Consider the following 18602-nt stretch of genomic DNA (forward strand, 5'->3'; position numbering starts at 1 on the left):
CCTATGCAAATGAGATCGGCCCCTGAAGTTTTTTTTCCACAACTTGCCACACCTCACCACCAGATGTCAGGGTGGAGCTCATCCTGACACTGCTTACATCAGTATTCTGTCTGATATTTATTTGTTCTTCTGTATCCTCTCTGACTTCAGGTGGACTTGATGAGAAAAGAATGTTCAGAACACAATTTAAAAACTTATTATACTCGTACCAACATATTATATGCCTTTAAGATGTTGGTTAAGTGGCTATATGCATACGCTGTACATAACATATTCATAATCATTTTCTTATATAATAGGCAATATATATCCCAGCTAGACTAGCACCACATTTTGATCCCACTGTGTGTGATGGGCAAGGTGAAGATTTTGTCATGGTTATTTTTAGTAAAAGTCATGGACAGGGGCCCCTGCTGCTCGCTGCCCTCCGGGTGCCCCCACCACCTGTGGGTGGCCCCCCAGGTGCTCCCAGCACCCTCTGGGGCCTCCTGCCACCTGCAGTGGCTGAGAGTTCTGGGGCCCTCACAGCCTGGTGCTGCTCGGCGCTCCAGGGCCCCCGCTGGCTGACAGCTCCGGCCCCCTGCTACCTTGGGGCTGACGCGGAAAATGTCATGGCAGTCTGTGAAAGTGACAGAATCCATGACTTCCGTGACATAATCTTATCCTTAGTGGTGGGCATTGGAAGGATGTCCTCAAAGCTAAGAGTTACAAGTCATGGCCTCCTCCACCTTCTCTCCAACTTCAGTGGGAAGGAATCTGTTTTTCTCTTCTCTGCACTTTTATCTCTCTTTGGGATAGGTCTCTTCAATTTCCTTGGTCTCTGGAAACTTCTACATTACCCAGTCTTCTAGTCATTTAAGGTAAAATTTTTTACATTTGGGTGCTAATTTGCCCATAGACTAAGCAATTGCGTGTGCAATTGGAGATTTGTGCATGAAAATACCAGTCTGACTGCATGTGCAGTCACCACTAATGCAGGGTTTGAACACACAATTATTAGGTGTGAGCATGTATAATCTTTGAGGATCTGATTTGGTCAAAAGACTAAATGAATTAACTAGTCCAATAGTCAAAGAGCCACATGGATGGAAATGCATTTTGGCCACAGAGCGTTCTAAACTCTAGGACATAATAATCCATATCTGCAGTTTTGATTCCAGGTGCTTTAAGGTAGTATTGTCCTTCTCTTGAGCAGTTCAGGAGACATGAGGAGAAAAGTGTAAAAGGTGCAAGCAAAAGGTACATGGAGCGCTACCAGCGCTGGTATTGCGAGTGCATATGGTCTGTCACTTTTTAACAATCTGGGTCAGAGAATCTATAGTGAAGATTCATGGCACCCGTCATCAGACATGACTAATGTGGGCAGATGCACAGATTTGATCGGGAAAACCCAGGCACTGCTTGGAACACTTCTTCAACCATATTTTGAAAGCACTAGAGAATGTTCAAAGATCTCAGTGCAATTATCTTTTGCATCCAAATAAAAGCTGATGGGAGCTTATCCTGGGTGAGCCCCTCAGGTACCAAAGGTATTGCTCAGAGAAGGGCGGTCTCTTTTTCAGTCATTGAGGACATCTTTGAGAAGCTCCTCTGAGCGAGAGTCGAGTGAGTGGTGTCCTCACTTAGTGCGTTCACTAGTCTGGAGAGGACGGTCACCTTAAACTTTTTAAAGTCCTGGCCCATGAAGACATAAAGGATGGGATTCATGCAGCTGCTGGCCACAGCCAGAGCCGTGGTGATGGGAATCCCAATCATGAATACCACATGGGAGATGTGGTCATGCTGTGTTTCCAGGAGGTTCAGGACTTGGTAGGGGGCCCAGCACAAGAAGAAGGTCACAATAATGGCGACAATGATCTTGAAGGGCTTTTTGGATTTGGCGAGCCGGTTTCTTTTCAGCTTGAAGACGATGATCATGTAGCAGACTGTGATGATGGTGATGGGAATGACAAACCCTGTCAGAAACCTGATGATGTTTACAGTCTGGTGTCTCATCACACCCTGAAGATGGTCAGACGTATTCCTGGACAAGGAGTAGTTATTAAAACAAATCACCTTGCCTTGGTGAGTTGCAGTGCCCCGGAAAATGAGAGATGGGAAACTCATGACCAAACCAACCACCCAGTCGACGACGCAAATCAAACATGCCAGAGTGGTGGTTCGATGGTTTTGGGCCCAGACTGGGAAGACCACGGACACACAACGGTCAAGGCTGATCGTCATCAGCAGCAGCACGCTGCTGTACAAGTTCAGGTTGAGGAGGAAGGAGTTTAACTTGCACATGGCTGCCCCAAAGACCCAATGGTAGTTCATGGCGGTGTACGCGATATTCAGCGGCAGGAAGATGTTGAAAAGAAAGTCGGCAACAGCCAGGTTGAGAAACCAAATGGCATTGATGGACTTTTTCATCTTGAAAGTGATGATCGTGATGACTAGGCCATTCCCCAGAATTCCCAGGAGGCAGGTGAGGCTGTAGATTACAACAGAGAGGATTCTAGCAATGTCTCTTGCATCATGCGATGGCTCTTGCTTAACACTAACCGTGGGCAAATCATCATCATAAATATCATAATCCACCAAGTAGTCATAAGAGGAATTGTAGATCTCCATTACCTGTAAACAAATCACAACAATTTCACCAGGCGGTTCTTTTATAGACTATCTCTCTGCTTGTTTCTGTTCGAGGCCAAATCAACAGGAGTGAAGAATTCAGGATTTGTCCCACAGACTTTAGTTTGTCGCGTAAATGGATTGCTCCATGCTGCCTTAAATGCATGTGTCTACAGAGGAGCTGCATACCTGCATGTGAGGACAGAAGCTGGCAACTCTGTGCATGTATCTAAGAGTAGAATGTGCACTATTATGTCACAAAGTGGGGTTAAAATCATGTACGGTGCCAACATGATGCTATTGTATACACATTTGACATGCAGTTTCTATGGGAAAACCTGCCTTTGGCTGCCTGCAAGCCCTTCCAGGACTGGTCAGTCAAATAGAGCAAATCCTGGCTCAAAGACATGAAGGAAAGGCTGCAAGTCGTGGCATTTAAGTGTCTGTATTGGTCCAAACACTAGCTTCTCCCGTCGACACAGCTCCTGCCTCTCAGGGAGATGAAATACCCATGCAGACAGAAGCTCTCCCGTGGGTAGCGTCTTCACTGAGAGCTGCAGCCCTTACTGTGGATTTACACTCGTAGGGCCGAGTGAAGAATTTTGCATTTGGTACCACAGGGCATGATCTAAAACTGTTTGATTGCATCAAGGTTTGGAATCAGCCCCTCGCGTTGCAAAATAGGTCTGATACGACCCACCCACCACCCAAGGGAGCGTCTGAGGCTTAATTAATTGGTGCTCTGTTAAGTGCTTTGAGATCCTCCGATAAGTGCAAAATATCATTGCTCTGCTCTTTCTCCTCCTCAGCATTCGTTCAATTGCACATTTTGGGGCCAAATTTTACTCTCAGGCAAATATGCCTCTCAACTGACTTCTGTGGCATTGCGCAGAGATGACTAAGGCTAGAATGTCGCCCTGTACGCAGTTTATTAAATCTCACCTATTTACTCCCGTATTTTTTTCAGCTCCACTCTCAGTGTCCCTGTAGCAGGGGCCTCATCCACTCACCGAATAGCTGGAAACACCTGCAATACGGGAAAGAGACCCACCGGGTTTATTAGCCAGACCAACACGGACAGTTCTTCCCTTTGAAAGCACTCCCTATTCAGAGGCACGTGCAGGCGCACAGATAGAATATCAAAACAGGGATCGAACTAGGGCCATGCACCCTTCAGAAAGATGGGTTGGAAGGGAGGAAATCCATGTTTGTGTTGAGTTCAGACAAAACTCACAGGGATGATTACGAAATGCCAAGCCCAGAAGTGGCTGTTGTGATCATCTTGTCTGACCTCCTGCCTCACGCAGGCCGGAGAACTTCCCCAAAATAATTGCTAATGCAGACCTTTTAGACAAACAGCCACCTGTGATTTTAAAAGGGTTGTTTGGGGAAGTTAAACTTATCTGATTTTTGCATGTAGTAATTTCCTCTGGCAACTCTTGCTACAGGGGCCACAGCAGTGTTTTTTAGTTAATTAATTAGTGTATCTGACCTAAAGTTCCATTTGCTACCATCCCGTCCAGCTCTTGTTGCTTCCAGCCTCTCTATCAAGGATTTTCCAAACTTGATAAATGAGTGTAAGTTTAATCTTGTTTCTGAGCCCCTGGACAACCACAGGTACAATTTCCCCCACCATGCCCGGCTGGTAAACCTGTGGATCTTTTTCTCCTGGCTGGATTCTTCGTCGTCACATGGACGCTGCTCACATCTCAGTCGTCTTACTCAGATAGAAACTTCCTACATGCCATTACTGTAAATAGAAGACCTTACTCATCAGTCCTGTCTGCTGCTGCCTAACCACCAGCACCACTTGGCTTCTCTGCTGCACACTGGCAAGGAGTGAGACATTGATAGTGTAATTAAGGGGATATGCACATAGCCTATTGTATATTGTATCACTCACACGGCAGCTTGTGAGAGTGAATTTCTCTGGTAATCCAAGATTTATTTAAAAATAACATCAGTGGGCAGAGATATCCTCGGCCAGCTCTTTTAGGATTCTTCTGTGCAAGTTATCCAGGCCGGCTAATTTAAAAATATATATCTCTAGATGATATTGTTTAACATCCTCCTTAGTTACTAATGGACTGGAAAGTACGTTAGCCTCCTTGTATGATAGGATTACATCATCCATTTACTGAGTTAAAAATTCCTATCGCCTGTCACCAGAAGTTTACCTGTGTAAGGACTGAGTAATGAACCAAAGCACTCCGTCTAGAGACCTTTGAACTGTGCCAGTTTCCACATCTGAATCTACATTCAAATGCAAATTTTGAGGCTTGGACCCATCTCTCTGTCAATTAGTGATAAGTCTGGAGGTTCAGATAAGTCTTTTTGTACATCTCAACATTTCCCAAACTGCCTAAATTTCTTGGGTCTGACAAACTGAGCTAGATACCTCAGGATAATACTAGACAACTGTTCATTTACAGAATTCAATAAGAATTGTTCCTGTTTGAATCAATATTTGCCATTTGCCTCAGTTTTGTATTAGCTGTTGATTTTTATCTTCTTCTCCTAGGTAAAGAGTAGCTGGCTTTGGATTGACATAGAACAAACAGTAATAAAAGCACAAAATACAGTGACATATCATCTGCCCCTTTTGTGCAAGAACTGAACCAGCCCTTCACCTCAAGCTTGAACTAAATGAGGGTGTTCGCCAATGTTCTCGCTAAGGGTCGTTACATGCTGCCCTTGGCTCTGCAGCCACTATCTCACGTGGAAGATGCATCTCATGCGTATGCTGGTCGCAAAGGGCCGGAGGGGAAAGCCTGGTTGGCTTTTGTTTTATTTTAATTATTTTTAATTGTCATTCAGCTCTGCATGCCCTGTGCCCTACAAGGACCCCGAGTTCCAAAACCCAACTGGAAAGGCTGCCCTGCTCTTAGTCTAGCCCAGCTAGAAGCAGGAAGAAGCAAAAAAATGAGGCGAGAGAACAAGATTTTTAAGCCTCGCTTTGCAGATTCCCCAAGTTTGATCGCTCAGAAGACATCCCGGCAATGCTGAGAGCTGGGCTCATGCTGTGCAGTTCAGCTCTGCTCAGGGCTAGATTCTGAGACACCCCATCACTCCCAATACAAGTCAGGGAGTGTTTAGGATCCAGGGTGATGAATTCGGCCCATCCCTGAGAATCTCAATTTATGGGAGATTTGCTGATGGAACCAAGGAACATTTGGCCATTTGTCCATCAGCTACTCATGGTCCCAGGTCAGGAAAGCACTTAGGACTTATCTACAGGATGTGGTGATGCACCCTCCGGGGGTGGGATTTGTAATGCGTACTCAGGTGTTGCACATTAATTGAGCCATGTCCACCCTCCTAAAGGCTCCCGAGTGCACTTCAAGGTGGTGTGCGCTGGACCTTGAGTGCACACCAGCATAATGTGCAGCACCTGGACCACATAACGCGCAACACCTGAGTGCGCTTTACAAATCCCACCCTGTAGGGTGCATTGCCGCGCTAAGTAGACAAGCCCTTAAGCACCTGCTTAACTTTAAGCACAGCGCTCAAGTCCCATTGACCTCAAGAGTTAGGCACATCTTGAAGTGCTTTCCTGAACCAGAGTCCAGGTGACGACACAGGATTGGGTCTTACGCTGCTGCATGACACCTCAGCCACTGCCTTGTATCAGTCTCACTCCAGGACAAAGTGACGCTCTGCAGGGAGACAACCAAGTGACTGTAATAAATGAGATTTTAGGACCCGGCTTGTATATTGGCCTGAATTGAAAGGAGGCCTGCCCCTGGTGAACCCTTTATTGTCGTGAGGAGGAATTAAAGCTGATGATCCAGCGGAAGTAACAACATCAGCAGAAGTGGTTGTTATACAGCTGACTGTTAATGTTCCTGTTTAAGGAGCCGTTCTAACAGTTCCCTTTATAGGCCAGTGATTTTCACATTGTTACCTTTCGAAAGGCAAAACCAGAGATGGTCTCGATGGCAGGAACCGGCTTCGTTTGCCCTGCAGGGTTTTATGGGAGAAGGCTTCAGTAAAAGAGCAGGGAGCTGCCTTCCCTGGTTCATCCTTCCTCATACAAACAGGCCCCCAAATGATCCAACCCGCCTTTGCGCACCCCATGACCCAGCCCCGGCACTGCCTTATCGCTAAGGGAAACGGTAGCATCTCTGACTCTTACTGAACAGGTCTGGAGTACTTTTTTTAGCAGGGTGTAGAACGCAATATAAGGGTGGAAGATCTGGCTAGGTTTGAGGGATCCTGAGTTTCGAATCTGGGTCTGCAGGCACCCAGACTGCAGCCACCACCCAGCAGGGAGTGTGGGCTGATGGACCCTACCTCAACACAGGCACCATCTACGAAGCTCCTGATTGGAGGAGACCTCTGGCCTCTCTGATTGGCTCAGACTCTCTATTTAAGCCAGAAGGAGGCACAGGAAGTTGTCTGGGCAATGAAGTGAATCCCTGACCGGCTGTTATATTAGACCCTGCCTTCCAGTCCTCTTCCTGGTTCCTGCCCTGTTCCAGATCCCTGCTTTTACACCCCACCCCTGGCTACTGTCTCTGGCTCTGACCCTGGGCTTGACTCCTGACTCTGCCTCCAGCTCTGACCTCCAGCTCCAGTTCCTGGTTCCCAGCTTCTGCTCTGACCACTAGACCTGACCAGCTCTGCTCTGACCACTAGGTCCAACTGCCTAAGTCCCAGACCACAACACTAGGGGAAAAGTTTGATGCCTATGGACCCTGCTCCATTTCTAGAGCTAACCCAAACCCAAACAGAAGGATGGTTCTGAAGTGGTCAATTGAACTTTCTGCACCAACTCCTCCTACCCGTCTCTCTCTCTCTCTCATACACTTGTTTTTCATTTGTACTACTGTGATCCATCCAATCGCTTAAAATACCACTGCTACTCTTGATGTAATTCTGGCCTGACCAGTAGCAGAAAGTCCCTGTTCATGTGAGATTTCCAGCCTAATTTCACAGGCCTCAGAAAGGTGGATGGTTCTGATAAACATCAGAATGTCTAGGGCCTTTTCTTTGCTGGATCTGAACCCTGAACCTTTCTGAGGTTGGCCCATCAGATCAAACTCACCCAATGCTCTCTGTGATGATGGGGAATTCATCTTGTGTGATACACACCCCTGATGATCCGGAGGTTCCTACAACAGCTCCTTGGCAGTCGCACATTGGCTGGAGAAATCTTTAAATATAAATGACAGATTGCTGGTTGGGATGAGCTTACTTCTGATTAGTGCTCATACACCGCACTGAGTAGTGAGGTGTAAGTCCCCAGCTAGGAGAATGCATGTGGAGAAGTTTTATGATGTTACCAGAACTTTGTTCCCGTGGAGCTCACATGCGTCTTTTTTTATTTAAAAATTCTGTTTTATTGTTGCTCCGAACAACTAGTTCCCAAGGTGACATTTAGCTTGACATTTCAAAGCTATATTTAATGGGTTATTTATGGGGATTCTCTGTTTATTTGGTTCTTTTTTACTTTCTTTTTATTGGACATTAACATTTGGACAATAAAAGGAGAATGTACAAAGCAAATGACTAAAAAAAAACCCAAACTCTCGCTAGCCAGACAATCAAAGCTTCCCTGGGAATAGGAGAGATTCCATGTACTCTGAGTAACACTCAGTGAGCCAACACCAGGTATGTGAGGCCTAAGCCATGCATAGGCCTTGTGGCTAGTCTTCTGCACTGGGGTGACTTTCACCTGGGGTGCATTGGTACAATGTACATTGAATGAGAGAAATCTCAGGCTAGAAAGGACCTGGAGAGGTCATCAAGTCCAGGCCCCTGCACTGAGGAAAGACCAAGTAAACCCGATGGGTGTTTTTCACCCTGTTCTTAAAAGCCTCCAGTGACGGAGATTCCACAACCTCTCTTAGAAGCTATTCCAGAGTTTAACTACCGTGACAATTAGAAAGTCTCCCTTGCTGCAGATTAAGCCCATCACTTCTTGTCCTACTTCCAGTGGATGTGGAGAACAATTAATCCCCATCCCCTTATAAGAGCCCTCAGCACAGGTGATGACCATTGTCAGACTGCTTTCATGAAGATAGCAATGGGAGATAATCCCTTCCATGCTACTGCAAGTGGAGGTGAGCATGAATATATCCCAGGAAAGGCATCTCACTGGCTTCTGAAAAATCTGTAAGATGAGCCCTATGGAATCAGTCCTTCAGCCCCAGGACCCAGCCTGGTGGAAACTAACTGATGCTCTCAGAGGAAGAGGAAACCTATATCCTCCTGGTCAGTTCTGCAATGTTTCATATGTGGAGAGAAAGATACTGCTATGCTGAAAGATGCTAATGGCTGCTACCAGTGGATTCTGGGATTCAAAAGAAGTCACAGACCTCATTAAGGCCAATGGGTGTCCAAGGATCTTCCTTCAGGCTCAGTAGAAGGAGCAATCAAACCCCATTATGTTGTAAAGACAACTGCAAACAATAAATGCTACCACCCAAGGACTAGGCTGCCTGGCAGGTCAGAGCTAAGCCATGTGGACTGAGGGATTTCCCTGATGCAAACTGAGCGGATAGGATATTTGATTGCTGTCTGTGGGTGCTGGAAACAGAAGACGGAGTAGTGAGCATGACCCAGAGAGGAAGCAAAGAGATAAACCTTCTTGGGCACAGAGTTCACTGGAGTGTCAGACTGGGAGATTTCTGAGCAAAGAAACTGCCTGCTCTTGTTTGTTTCTACTATGTTCAGAGAAACAGGACTTCATGTGTGTTCTTTGAAAACAAACAATGCACAAAGAAAATACCTGCCTTGTATCACTGATTCCTCATCCAAATGGAAACAACCCTGCAAGGCCCCACATATTGACTAACCACTCAGGCCAAAGGGGCAACCACTCCCTGACTCATGCAGTTACCAGCTGATGGCATAAAGCATGAGTTGATTATCCTCTTAGAGTGGATAGTGGTTATAGCTGGTCAGGAAATTGGAGTTTTTCCTGTGAAAAATTTCAAAGAATGTGGAAATATTTTCATTTTTGTCAAAAATATTCTGCAAAAATGTTTCAGCACTTTGTTGTATAACTGCAAGCCAAAAATGTTGTTGTTTTTCTGACAACTGAAATTTTGCAGTTGTCAGAAATGGACATTTCCCAAAGAAAGGTGCATTTAGACCCAAAAATGTCATTTTCGATCAAAAAAATCATTGCTGGACAATTGTTGACCATCTCTAGTGACTATGTAATGCAAGCACTCTTGGAATAAGTGATTATCTAAGGAGTAACAGCATGTGAGTATAAACCAGCAGCCACCATTATCTGGCTCTTTGCTGTTCTGGTCTAAAGCAGAAGCAGTGTATGATCCAGAATCAGCCTGGGTCTGTCTGTGTATTCAGACCAGGGAGATTAGCACACTCAGACTGGGACAGCTGGTGTGCTCATGCAGGGGTAACTGGGAACCCCAGGTCAGGATGCTCCCACAATGCTCAGCCCAGGATGACTGGTTGACGCCATCTGGGATGGGCAGTGCCTTGGACTGGGGTAGCTGGCACAATCGGGTGGGAATGACTGACATAGTCAAGCCTGTTCGGAGGGTGCACCCCATTCGGCTCAGCTGGTGCACTGGTTTGGGCATGGCTGTGTGCACATGTGACATGACTGGCACACGGAGATGGAGAAAAAGGAAGGCTTTGTACTGGGACCATTGTGCTGATTGGTAATTTGCTTGCAACAAGGAGTGTGGCATTCTAAATTAATCTTATAGGGTGAAGTTCACCCGTGTACAGACGGCCACCTTGGGTCTGTGTACACTGTGTATTCCAACCGCAAATGTTATTGCAATAAAATAGCCACACACCTAGTTTGTATACTCCATTTTAAACCATATGCCTAGTGACAAATCCTTCGACAGCTCACCCCGAGACAGAGTTAGATATAAACTGGTGCAGATTGTAGAAACTTGAGCTGAGCAGAGGCAGAATCCAAGAAATTAGCCGGAAAATATTTTTTTCGTATTATCTAAATAGCTGCGTTTACAGTGGCAATCACGGAAGCATTCCCCATCATTTGGCACTGCACAGTATGTCTCTGTCCTCGGCATCAGAGGATGATAGCTTGCAGCAGGGAGCGGTTTAAAGCCATTTAATAATTACTATAGGCTGGAGAACATTGAGCCTTCGACAGCTGAAAAGCCACTTCGCTATCAGATAGCCCCAGAGAGACACATACAAAGAAGCGAACAGGTTTAGGCCGATGCATTCAATGAGCTTCTGCTAAAGTAACAGGTGATGCTAAAAATTCTAAGTGAAGGTTGGAATATATAAGTAGGTGTTTTCAAATGTCTTAGCCGGCTGCCTGCGCAGAGATCTAACTTGTGTGTGTCTCTGTCTACACACACACACACACAGGGGCAGAAACTCTGTGCATAGCTTCATTCATTTGTTTCACTTGTGTGTGTGTCCATTTGTCTGTCTAAATCAGACCATGGATTTGTCCATTTTGTTCCCAAGGGTTACCAGTGCATTCAGACCATCACCAGACACTCTGTTCAAGCCAGGCACCCACAGAGTGGGCAATGACAAGCCATTCCAGGCTACAGAACGGCAGGGTGCAGACACCTGGTGTACAGGTGACAAATAAAACGCACTCACATGTCACCTCCTCACAAACCTTCATGCAGGGCTGGTCACTGTAGGTTTGTGCTGATTTGGGATGGACTCCTGGTTCAAGCCAGGCCCTTTGCGCAGCCCTGTCCATGAGACACTCACCATTAAGAGGTCACAGAGAAGCTGATGGGATCTCCACACACACACCTCTATTGGGTTGTGTGATGGTATTTATTTTAGATCAGCCTTTTGGGGTTTGCGCTGCCCTGGCTGACCCGTGGGCCTTTGTGGCGGTGTTTTTGCTGGCCGTGGCTAGGTGGTCCAAGGGGGTGTGCTGCAGCAGGAAGTGGGGTTATTACATTTAATTTCAGGATCCCACCTTTAAAGTACTATGCAAGGTATATCCTGGTACACACACCCTGCTAGTCACACGGGTCTTGGGTGTTCCAGTTTGTTCTATGTAAATGCAGCTGGAAGGACCGTCCATTCCAGGCTACAGAACGGCAGGGTGCAGACACCTGGTGTACAGGTGACAAATAAAACGCACTCACGTGTCACCTCCTCACAAACCTTCATGCAGGGCTGGTCACTGTAGGTTTGTGCTGATTTGGGATGGACTCCTGGTTCAAGCCAGGCCCTTTGCGCAGCCCTGTCCATGAGACACTCACCACTAAGAGGTCACAGAGAAGCTGATGGGATCTCCACACACACACCTCTATTGGGTTGTGTGATGGTATTTATTTTAGATCAGCCTTTTGGGGTTTGCGCTGCCCTGGCTGACCCGTGGGCCTTTGTGGCGGTGTTTTTGCTGGCCATGGCTAGGTGGTCCAAGGGGGTGTGCTGCAGCAGGAAGTGGGGTTATTACATTTAATTTCAGGATCCCACCTTTAAAGTACTATGCAAGGTATATCCTGGTACACACACCCTGCTAGTCACATGGGTCTTGGGTGTTCCAGTTTGTTCTATGTAAATGCAGCTGGAAGGACCGTCACGCAGGCAGCAAAGAAAGGCCAGTCCTGGGAGTCTGACTGTGGGATCTGAGGGTTCGATGGTGCGTTACAAATGACTATGGTATGTGGAGGGCAGCAGAGAGCTCACCAGGGAGACTTCTACTGCAGCACACCCTGTCTGATCCCTGGGTGAATGTGCATCGACAGGAACAGGCAGAGAGAGATGCCCTGGTTATAAGCAGGGGAGAGGGTCAGAGTGCAGTTACTCTGTGCATAGCTGGAGCAACTACCTTGCAGTCAATGGAGCACCTCCCTATTTACACTGGCAAAGGTAAGGGCAGAATCTGGCCATGGGGAAGGAGAGAAACCACTTCAGGGCAATCAGCGTCTCCTGACATGCATCTTAGGGAAAGCGTGCGGAAAGGCAAGAGCAACTCCGGGCTGAGCTGTGTGGGCAAATTCTTCACTGACAGCGAAATGCTGCTTTGGGGCACTCCCCAGAGCCTTTACGACAATGCTGTCTCCATAGTCTGAGCTTTCGAAACGGAGAAAGTCTATTTTTCCTGCCAACAGGTGACCCCCATTTTTGCCCAGCCGAAATCTGATTTCCCGGCCGAGCACCAGCCCGCGGGTGTGAGAGAAACTTGTGCTGCCCGGCGGTGCGTGTCTGCAGAGAGAGGACCTCCACCTCCAGAGCTGCCCGTCCAGCAGATCCCCTCAGCCCCGCAATTCTGGTGCTTTATTGAACGATGGATCTCAAGCAAGGCACATGGCTAGTTAAAGGCCTGATCCACAGGCGCTGAGGACAATGACAGTCTGGATCTGTCCCTAACCCCAGGCTAAATCCTGATAGCTGTACCAAGACTGAGTTCCTTACCTAGACAAACTCCTGTGGATTTCAGCAGGAGCCCTTGACTGAATACTGGGGAAACACCAAGTAAAGCACTCTGGGGTCAGCCCCGCGGTATTTTGCGACCTGAGCTTCACTCGTGAGCCTGTTAGACATTTCTTCTACTTCAGTTTTTTCCTTTTCTCATAACCAGCAGTATCACAGAGCTAATCTCACGGCTCCTCTCCGTAATCCTCTCCATCCGACATCTGCAACCACAGACCCAGCCTTCCACCCACAGACTGGAAAAATCTGCCCACAGAGTACTGACGTTCGAGCCAGATTTTGCATGTTCACAAGTTTTGCTGGCAGACATGAAATTGGCTGAGGGACCAGTCCAGTTCTGCGAGTAATGGAAATCGCAGACAGATGTTTGGGGAACATTTGGTTAGTGGAGTCCTGCCAACCTCCTGTGCTTCTGCCAGCATTAATAAAAGACAGCCAGAGACATGGCTGGAGCAGACATGGGCCTGAAAATAGTTTTGTCGTCGGCCTTGGGCCTGGAAGTTGCTCCTTCTCTCACACCCACTGGCTCAGACTTTTCTGTCATTGATGCTTCAATTATATCATTTATACATTAAAACAGCAGACCCGGAGTTTCCAGCAATAATCTCATCCTCTGTAATGATTCCTTTTATTCGTATCCCTGGCAATGCAGTTGATTAACAACAGGAGTTATGTTTATATTAACAACAGGCAAACCTCTGACAGGGATAATTGTTCAGGGATATAGAAGCACCGAAAGATCAGATGCTCCCTTATTAAGGGAAATACTGCAGTAAAAGAACAATATGTTGCACTGACACTATTACTGTGTTAAGAACCCTTGCTGCGGAATATTGGAATGGATGTTCCCAAGGGTTAAATGACCATCAGCCAAATGACTCAAACTTCTTGAGGCTGTAGGATCGATGGCCTTGATTTGGGAAAATATCCCTATTCAGGAAAGCACTTACATACATGCTCAATTTGAATGGGATGCAAACACATGCTCAAAGTTAAGCCTAATGGTATTGGGAGGGGCTTACCCAGGAGCACCCCCTTAAACCCTTAAGGCATTGCAGAGGTTCTTCTACTCTAGCGCCCCCTATTGTCTGCCATTCTGGTTCTGCATCACTCTGCAACTTCTGGGGCCTCGTCCTCCAGCCAGGTCCCCTGCCAGGGTAAGTCTAACTAAAAGGCCAAACAAACAAATGATTCTTCTGCCCCTCTTGGGCTACTCCTCAGCCCATCATCTGGGCTCAGCTCCATGCCCCACATGTCAGTGCTCTAGCTGGAAAAAGCCTCAAGAGTTGAGCCTTGCATCTTGCAAAGTCAGGGCCCTTTTACGCTGAACTCCCATAAGGGAAGAAGCCATGAATCAAAGACTGACCACTTGGGTAACCTAACCTCAGCCCATGCAATTGGCAGGTCACCTGCATCCTTCCCGCCAATGCCTTCTCACTATCCCTTGCAGGGAGAGGGTCGCCTCCACCACTTCCCTGGGGACTGTCTTTCCACTCTGCAACTGCCTTTCCTTCCAGTTGATCTCTCTCCTAATAGCTAAGCCTGGAAAGGGGAATTGAGCAAAGCCTGCCTGCAAACAGGAAGCTGTGCAGAGAGATAAGATGGGTAGGGGCGGGGGGAGGGAATATATTAAATAGAGAGCCCACAAGTGCAGGGGAAGATGTGAAATAAGAGGGGACAACTTGAAAGTTAGAGGGTGATGAGATCTGCAGTTTGACCCATGACAGAGGGAAAGGCTCGGCATCAGTGCAGACCCAGGTAGGAATTTATTCTCCCCCAAAGCTCTAGGGTGTTTAAACCTGGGGCAGGGGTGTTATTTTGGGACCATCTCCGAGGACAAATAACCTGGGATAGGGGCATCCCGATTTGTTACAACCCTCAGAAAGGTTTGCCCGGGGGACAGGTTCCTTTCTACAGGAGCTGGTCCCTCAGCCCCGAGCTCAGTGATGGAACTCACACCCAGGTCTAGGAAACCCGGCCTAAGAGCAGTGGGTCACATTATATTCTGTGACATCTTCTCCCACCATCCCTTCACTCCACCAGGAACCAGCCACCAAGCAGTTCTCAGAGAAAGCCTGTTTATCTTTCCCGATACACTCAACCCGCCACTCCGTTTGTTTTCTAAAATCATTCCTTTCCAGAGCAGAGATAAGGCTGCACAGTGCCTGCATATGGCTGATTTATGTGCTCAGCATCATGGCTCTATGGAAGGAATGTTTGCAATCCTAGCAGTGAAGCAAGGATATAAAACCCGGCTCTCCGAGCAGAATCTGTGCGGCATGGATGGAGACGCCTCTATTAGTGTAGGGCCAGAACGCCACGCACATTCGGTGTCCTAAAATTACCGCCGTACTGTGCCCGGGGTCCTAATGGGGAGCCAGCTGTGGTTACTCCATTAGGGTGAACTGCAAAGAATGGGGCAGACAATCCCCCAAAACTGGTGGACATTCCAATACTTAGATTTACCAAGCCAGGCTAAAACAGCTTCTTTATTACCTCACTGGTTACTCAGAAGTCCAAACAACACAGTTCCCTTAAAGTGATCCAGCCTCAGGCCTCCATCCAGGTACCTAAGTCAAATATGATGGTTTCTGAAAATCTTATTTCATCCTATAAAAGAAAAGGTCCTACCAATCCCAAAGGATCGGACACATCACCTCCCAGGTTAATGAATATTCCAGATCTTACTCAAATACAGCCAATTCTTATTAACTAAACTAAACTTTATTAGAAAGCAAAAGAGAGAGTATTGTTAAAAGATCAATATACATACAGATATGAGTTCAATTCACGTGGGAGCAGATTCAGAGCAGAGATGGTGAGCTTTGCAGTTGCTAAGAGTTCTTTCAGAAATAGTTCATAGGTTATAGTCCAATGTCCAAATCTCATATTCAGGGCATCCCAGCATAACTGGGACCTCAGTCTTGTGACTCAAACTTCCCCTGATGAAGCCTAAGCTGATCTGAGATGACAGAATCAGGACCCAAGCATCTTTTATACAATTGCATGTCTTTTGACAAGTTGGAGTTCAAAAGGTAATTAGGATGACTTTGAAGGAGGTCCATCACTGGTACTTAGCTATAGAATTAACATAAGGCAATTTGCTTGTTCCTCCACCATTCACAGATGATTTGCTATACATGTAAAAGAGAGATGAATACTGAGATATCCTGTGTTTACAATTCATTTAAATGACAGGATGTTCTTTTGACCTCTGAATTATAGGGATATAGCATAGACAGGGACTGTTGATTACATTGTGGACCCTACTCATACAAATGTAAATCCACAAAACCACAAACATTATCTCCCCACATGTCTTTTGCGGGTTATTTATTTTGCAGGAAGTTTAACCCTTTCTAGCCATGCGTCACACATCTGAGAAGCAGAGCTGTGGCGCCGAGATGAGAGACTCTAAAGGAATGAGCCCCACAACAACTTACATTTTGGTCAGAAATAGTTTGTATGTGTCCCTTGCTTTTGGGTCTTTGTCCCACATTGCCGACTGCGTCAAGGCCTTGGCTTGTGGAAAGGGATAGACAGGAGCTAAATGGGTGTGGGTCAAACAAGCACCGACCCGAATCTTTGCCCAGAACTTGACATGAACCTTCTCTGAGACACCAAAAAGTTTGGAAAATTCTTTCTCCCATTGTTTTCCACCTTCGCGACTGTCCCTGTCCTTCCCAGCCTCGGTGTCGAACGACCACAGGAGAATCGAATTGTGAAGTCTCCAGCTAACTGCACCCCTGTGTTGTGTTGGAAGTGAAGTGTGTGAGCAGCTTTCTGACGGCTGGGCCAACATGTGAAATAGAGATGGGTCCTTCAGCACTCTGGACATGAATGGCATATTGATAGCTAAATAGACACTGAGCAGCATGGGGCCCAAGATAGATCAAATAGACAGGCCAGAGACGGGAAGGATGTCCTTGTGCTTAGAGCTCTGGGCTGGGACTTAGGAGAGGTGAGCTCAATTCCTGGCTCTCCCATCGACTGTTCTAATGAGTTATGTTACATAACTTGGAAAAGAGGAGACTAAGGGGGGATATGATAGAGGTCTATAAAATCATGAGTGGTGTGGAGAAAGTGAATAAGGAAAAGTTATTTACTTGTTCCCATAATATAAGAACTAGGGGCCACCAAATTAAATTAATGGGCAGCAGGTTTAAAACAAATAAAAGGAAGTTCTTCTTCACGCAGCACACAGTCAACCTGTGGAACTCCTTGCCTGAGGAGGTTGTGAAGCCTAGGACTATAACAGGGTTTAAAAGAAAACTGGATAAATTTCTGGAGGTTAAGTCCATTAATGGCTATTAGCCAGGATGGGTAAGGAATGGTATCCCTAGCCTCTGTTTGTCAGAGGGTGGAGATGGATGGCAGGAGAGAGATCACTTGATCATTACCTGTTAGATTCACTCCCTCTGGGGCACCTGGCATTGGCCACCGTCAATAGACAGGATACTGAGCTGGATGGACCTTTGGTCTGACCCACTATGGCCATTCTTATGTTCTCTGTGCCTCAGATCCCTGCCTAGAACCCGGGGATGGTAAGGCTTCCCCAATGCACAGGGGTGCAGAGCTAAGCTACTGCAGTGACCAGGGCAATATAAGTGCCCTCTTTAGGGAGATATGGGTCCAAAGCTCACAGTGCTTAGTCCTGGTGTTCAAGCAGCCAGTGGCTTGAGTTCCAACATTCATATTGAGTTCCAGGTCCAAAGTTTGGGTGGGGGGTCTGAGGCAGACCCATTTCTAGCTTGACAGCTGTAAATAGGGGCAGTGAGAGAGGAAAATAAGGATGTTCCCTTGAAATCCTGCCCATTGTGGTAGGGGAGCTCAGCGGGGCCAAGTAGGAAAATGGCCAGTGTTTCACGAACAAAGTCCACCTGTCCTTCCTAAACAGCTGGGCTGTCACATGGGCCCTGCCTGCACCCGCCCCCTGCCTTCCAAACTGCTCCGTCCTGATGCTCCAGCATCAGCGACCAGCAGGCAGGCAGTGGCTGTTTCCCTTCCAAGAAGTACCTGAACCAGGCATTAATTAAACCCTGCAACTCCCGATTTCCTCTGCCAGGCTCAGAGCTCAACACTGACTGGTGAGTATTCCACTCCGGTCCCCGTGCAATGCCACAGTCCTCCGAGGCCACTGTGCAGCCCCCTGAAGAACACGTAGGAGATTAAAAGCAAAGGAATGAGAGATGGGGAGCGTTTCCTACCTGCTTCGGTCACATCTGCCGGTCTGGGGGATGCAAAGAACTTAGGGAAGGCTGCTGCTTTATTGGGGGCACTCAGACGCATTGACATCAGTGTTGTATGTTTCAGTCCCTTATCCAGTCGCATATTGCAGTAATTATCAATACTGAGTATGAAAACAAGACCTGACTGTCACTCTGTGAGGGTCGCGTGTTATCTAAACTCTGGTCCTTCAAGGCTCACTGAGCCAGTGGAGTTTGAATGCCTGCCCAGTTCTGCTTCATTTCACCACCTCTCCACCAGCAAATCGAAGGCTCCAGTCCTCCCATTGGACCCACAAGGGACCACTCCCACAGACCCAATTGCTGGACTAGGGGCTAATCATATTAGTTAGGCCATGAGCTCTCAGTCTGGGGGCTGTGACCACAAGGGAT

At 47.1% G+C, this 18602-nt stretch overlaps 1 protein-coding gene across 3 annotated transcripts in view; it reads right to left on the reverse strand.

Moving 5' to 3' along the window:
- Positions 1–596: 596 nt before the first annotated feature.
- CMKLR1 (chemerin chemokine-like receptor 1) overlaps positions 597–18602 on the reverse strand; it is a 39630-nt gene continuing 21624 nt past the window's right edge. For 2 of the 3 annotated variants that reach the window (XM_074972684.1, XM_074972685.1), the window contains exons 2-3: positions 3553–3637; positions 597–2613 (exon numbers count right to left, since the gene is read on the reverse strand). In XM_074972684.1, coding sequence (XP_074828785.1) covers positions 1537–2610 — 1074 coding nt within the window. In that variant the 5' untranslated portion in view covers positions 2611–2613; positions 3553–3637 and the 3' untranslated portion in view covers positions 597–1536. Of the gene's footprint in view, positions 2614–3552; positions 3638–7657; positions 7766–18602 lie in introns of all 3 variants that reach the window. The other variant, XM_074972683.1, reaches the window with a different exon arrangement.

This window comes from Natator depressus, chromosome 15, assembly GCF_965152275.1.
Source record: "Natator depressus isolate rNatDep1 chromosome 15, rNatDep2.hap1, whole genome shotgun sequence".
Lineage (NCBI taxonomy): Eukaryota > Metazoa > Chordata > Testudines > Cheloniidae > Natator > Natator depressus.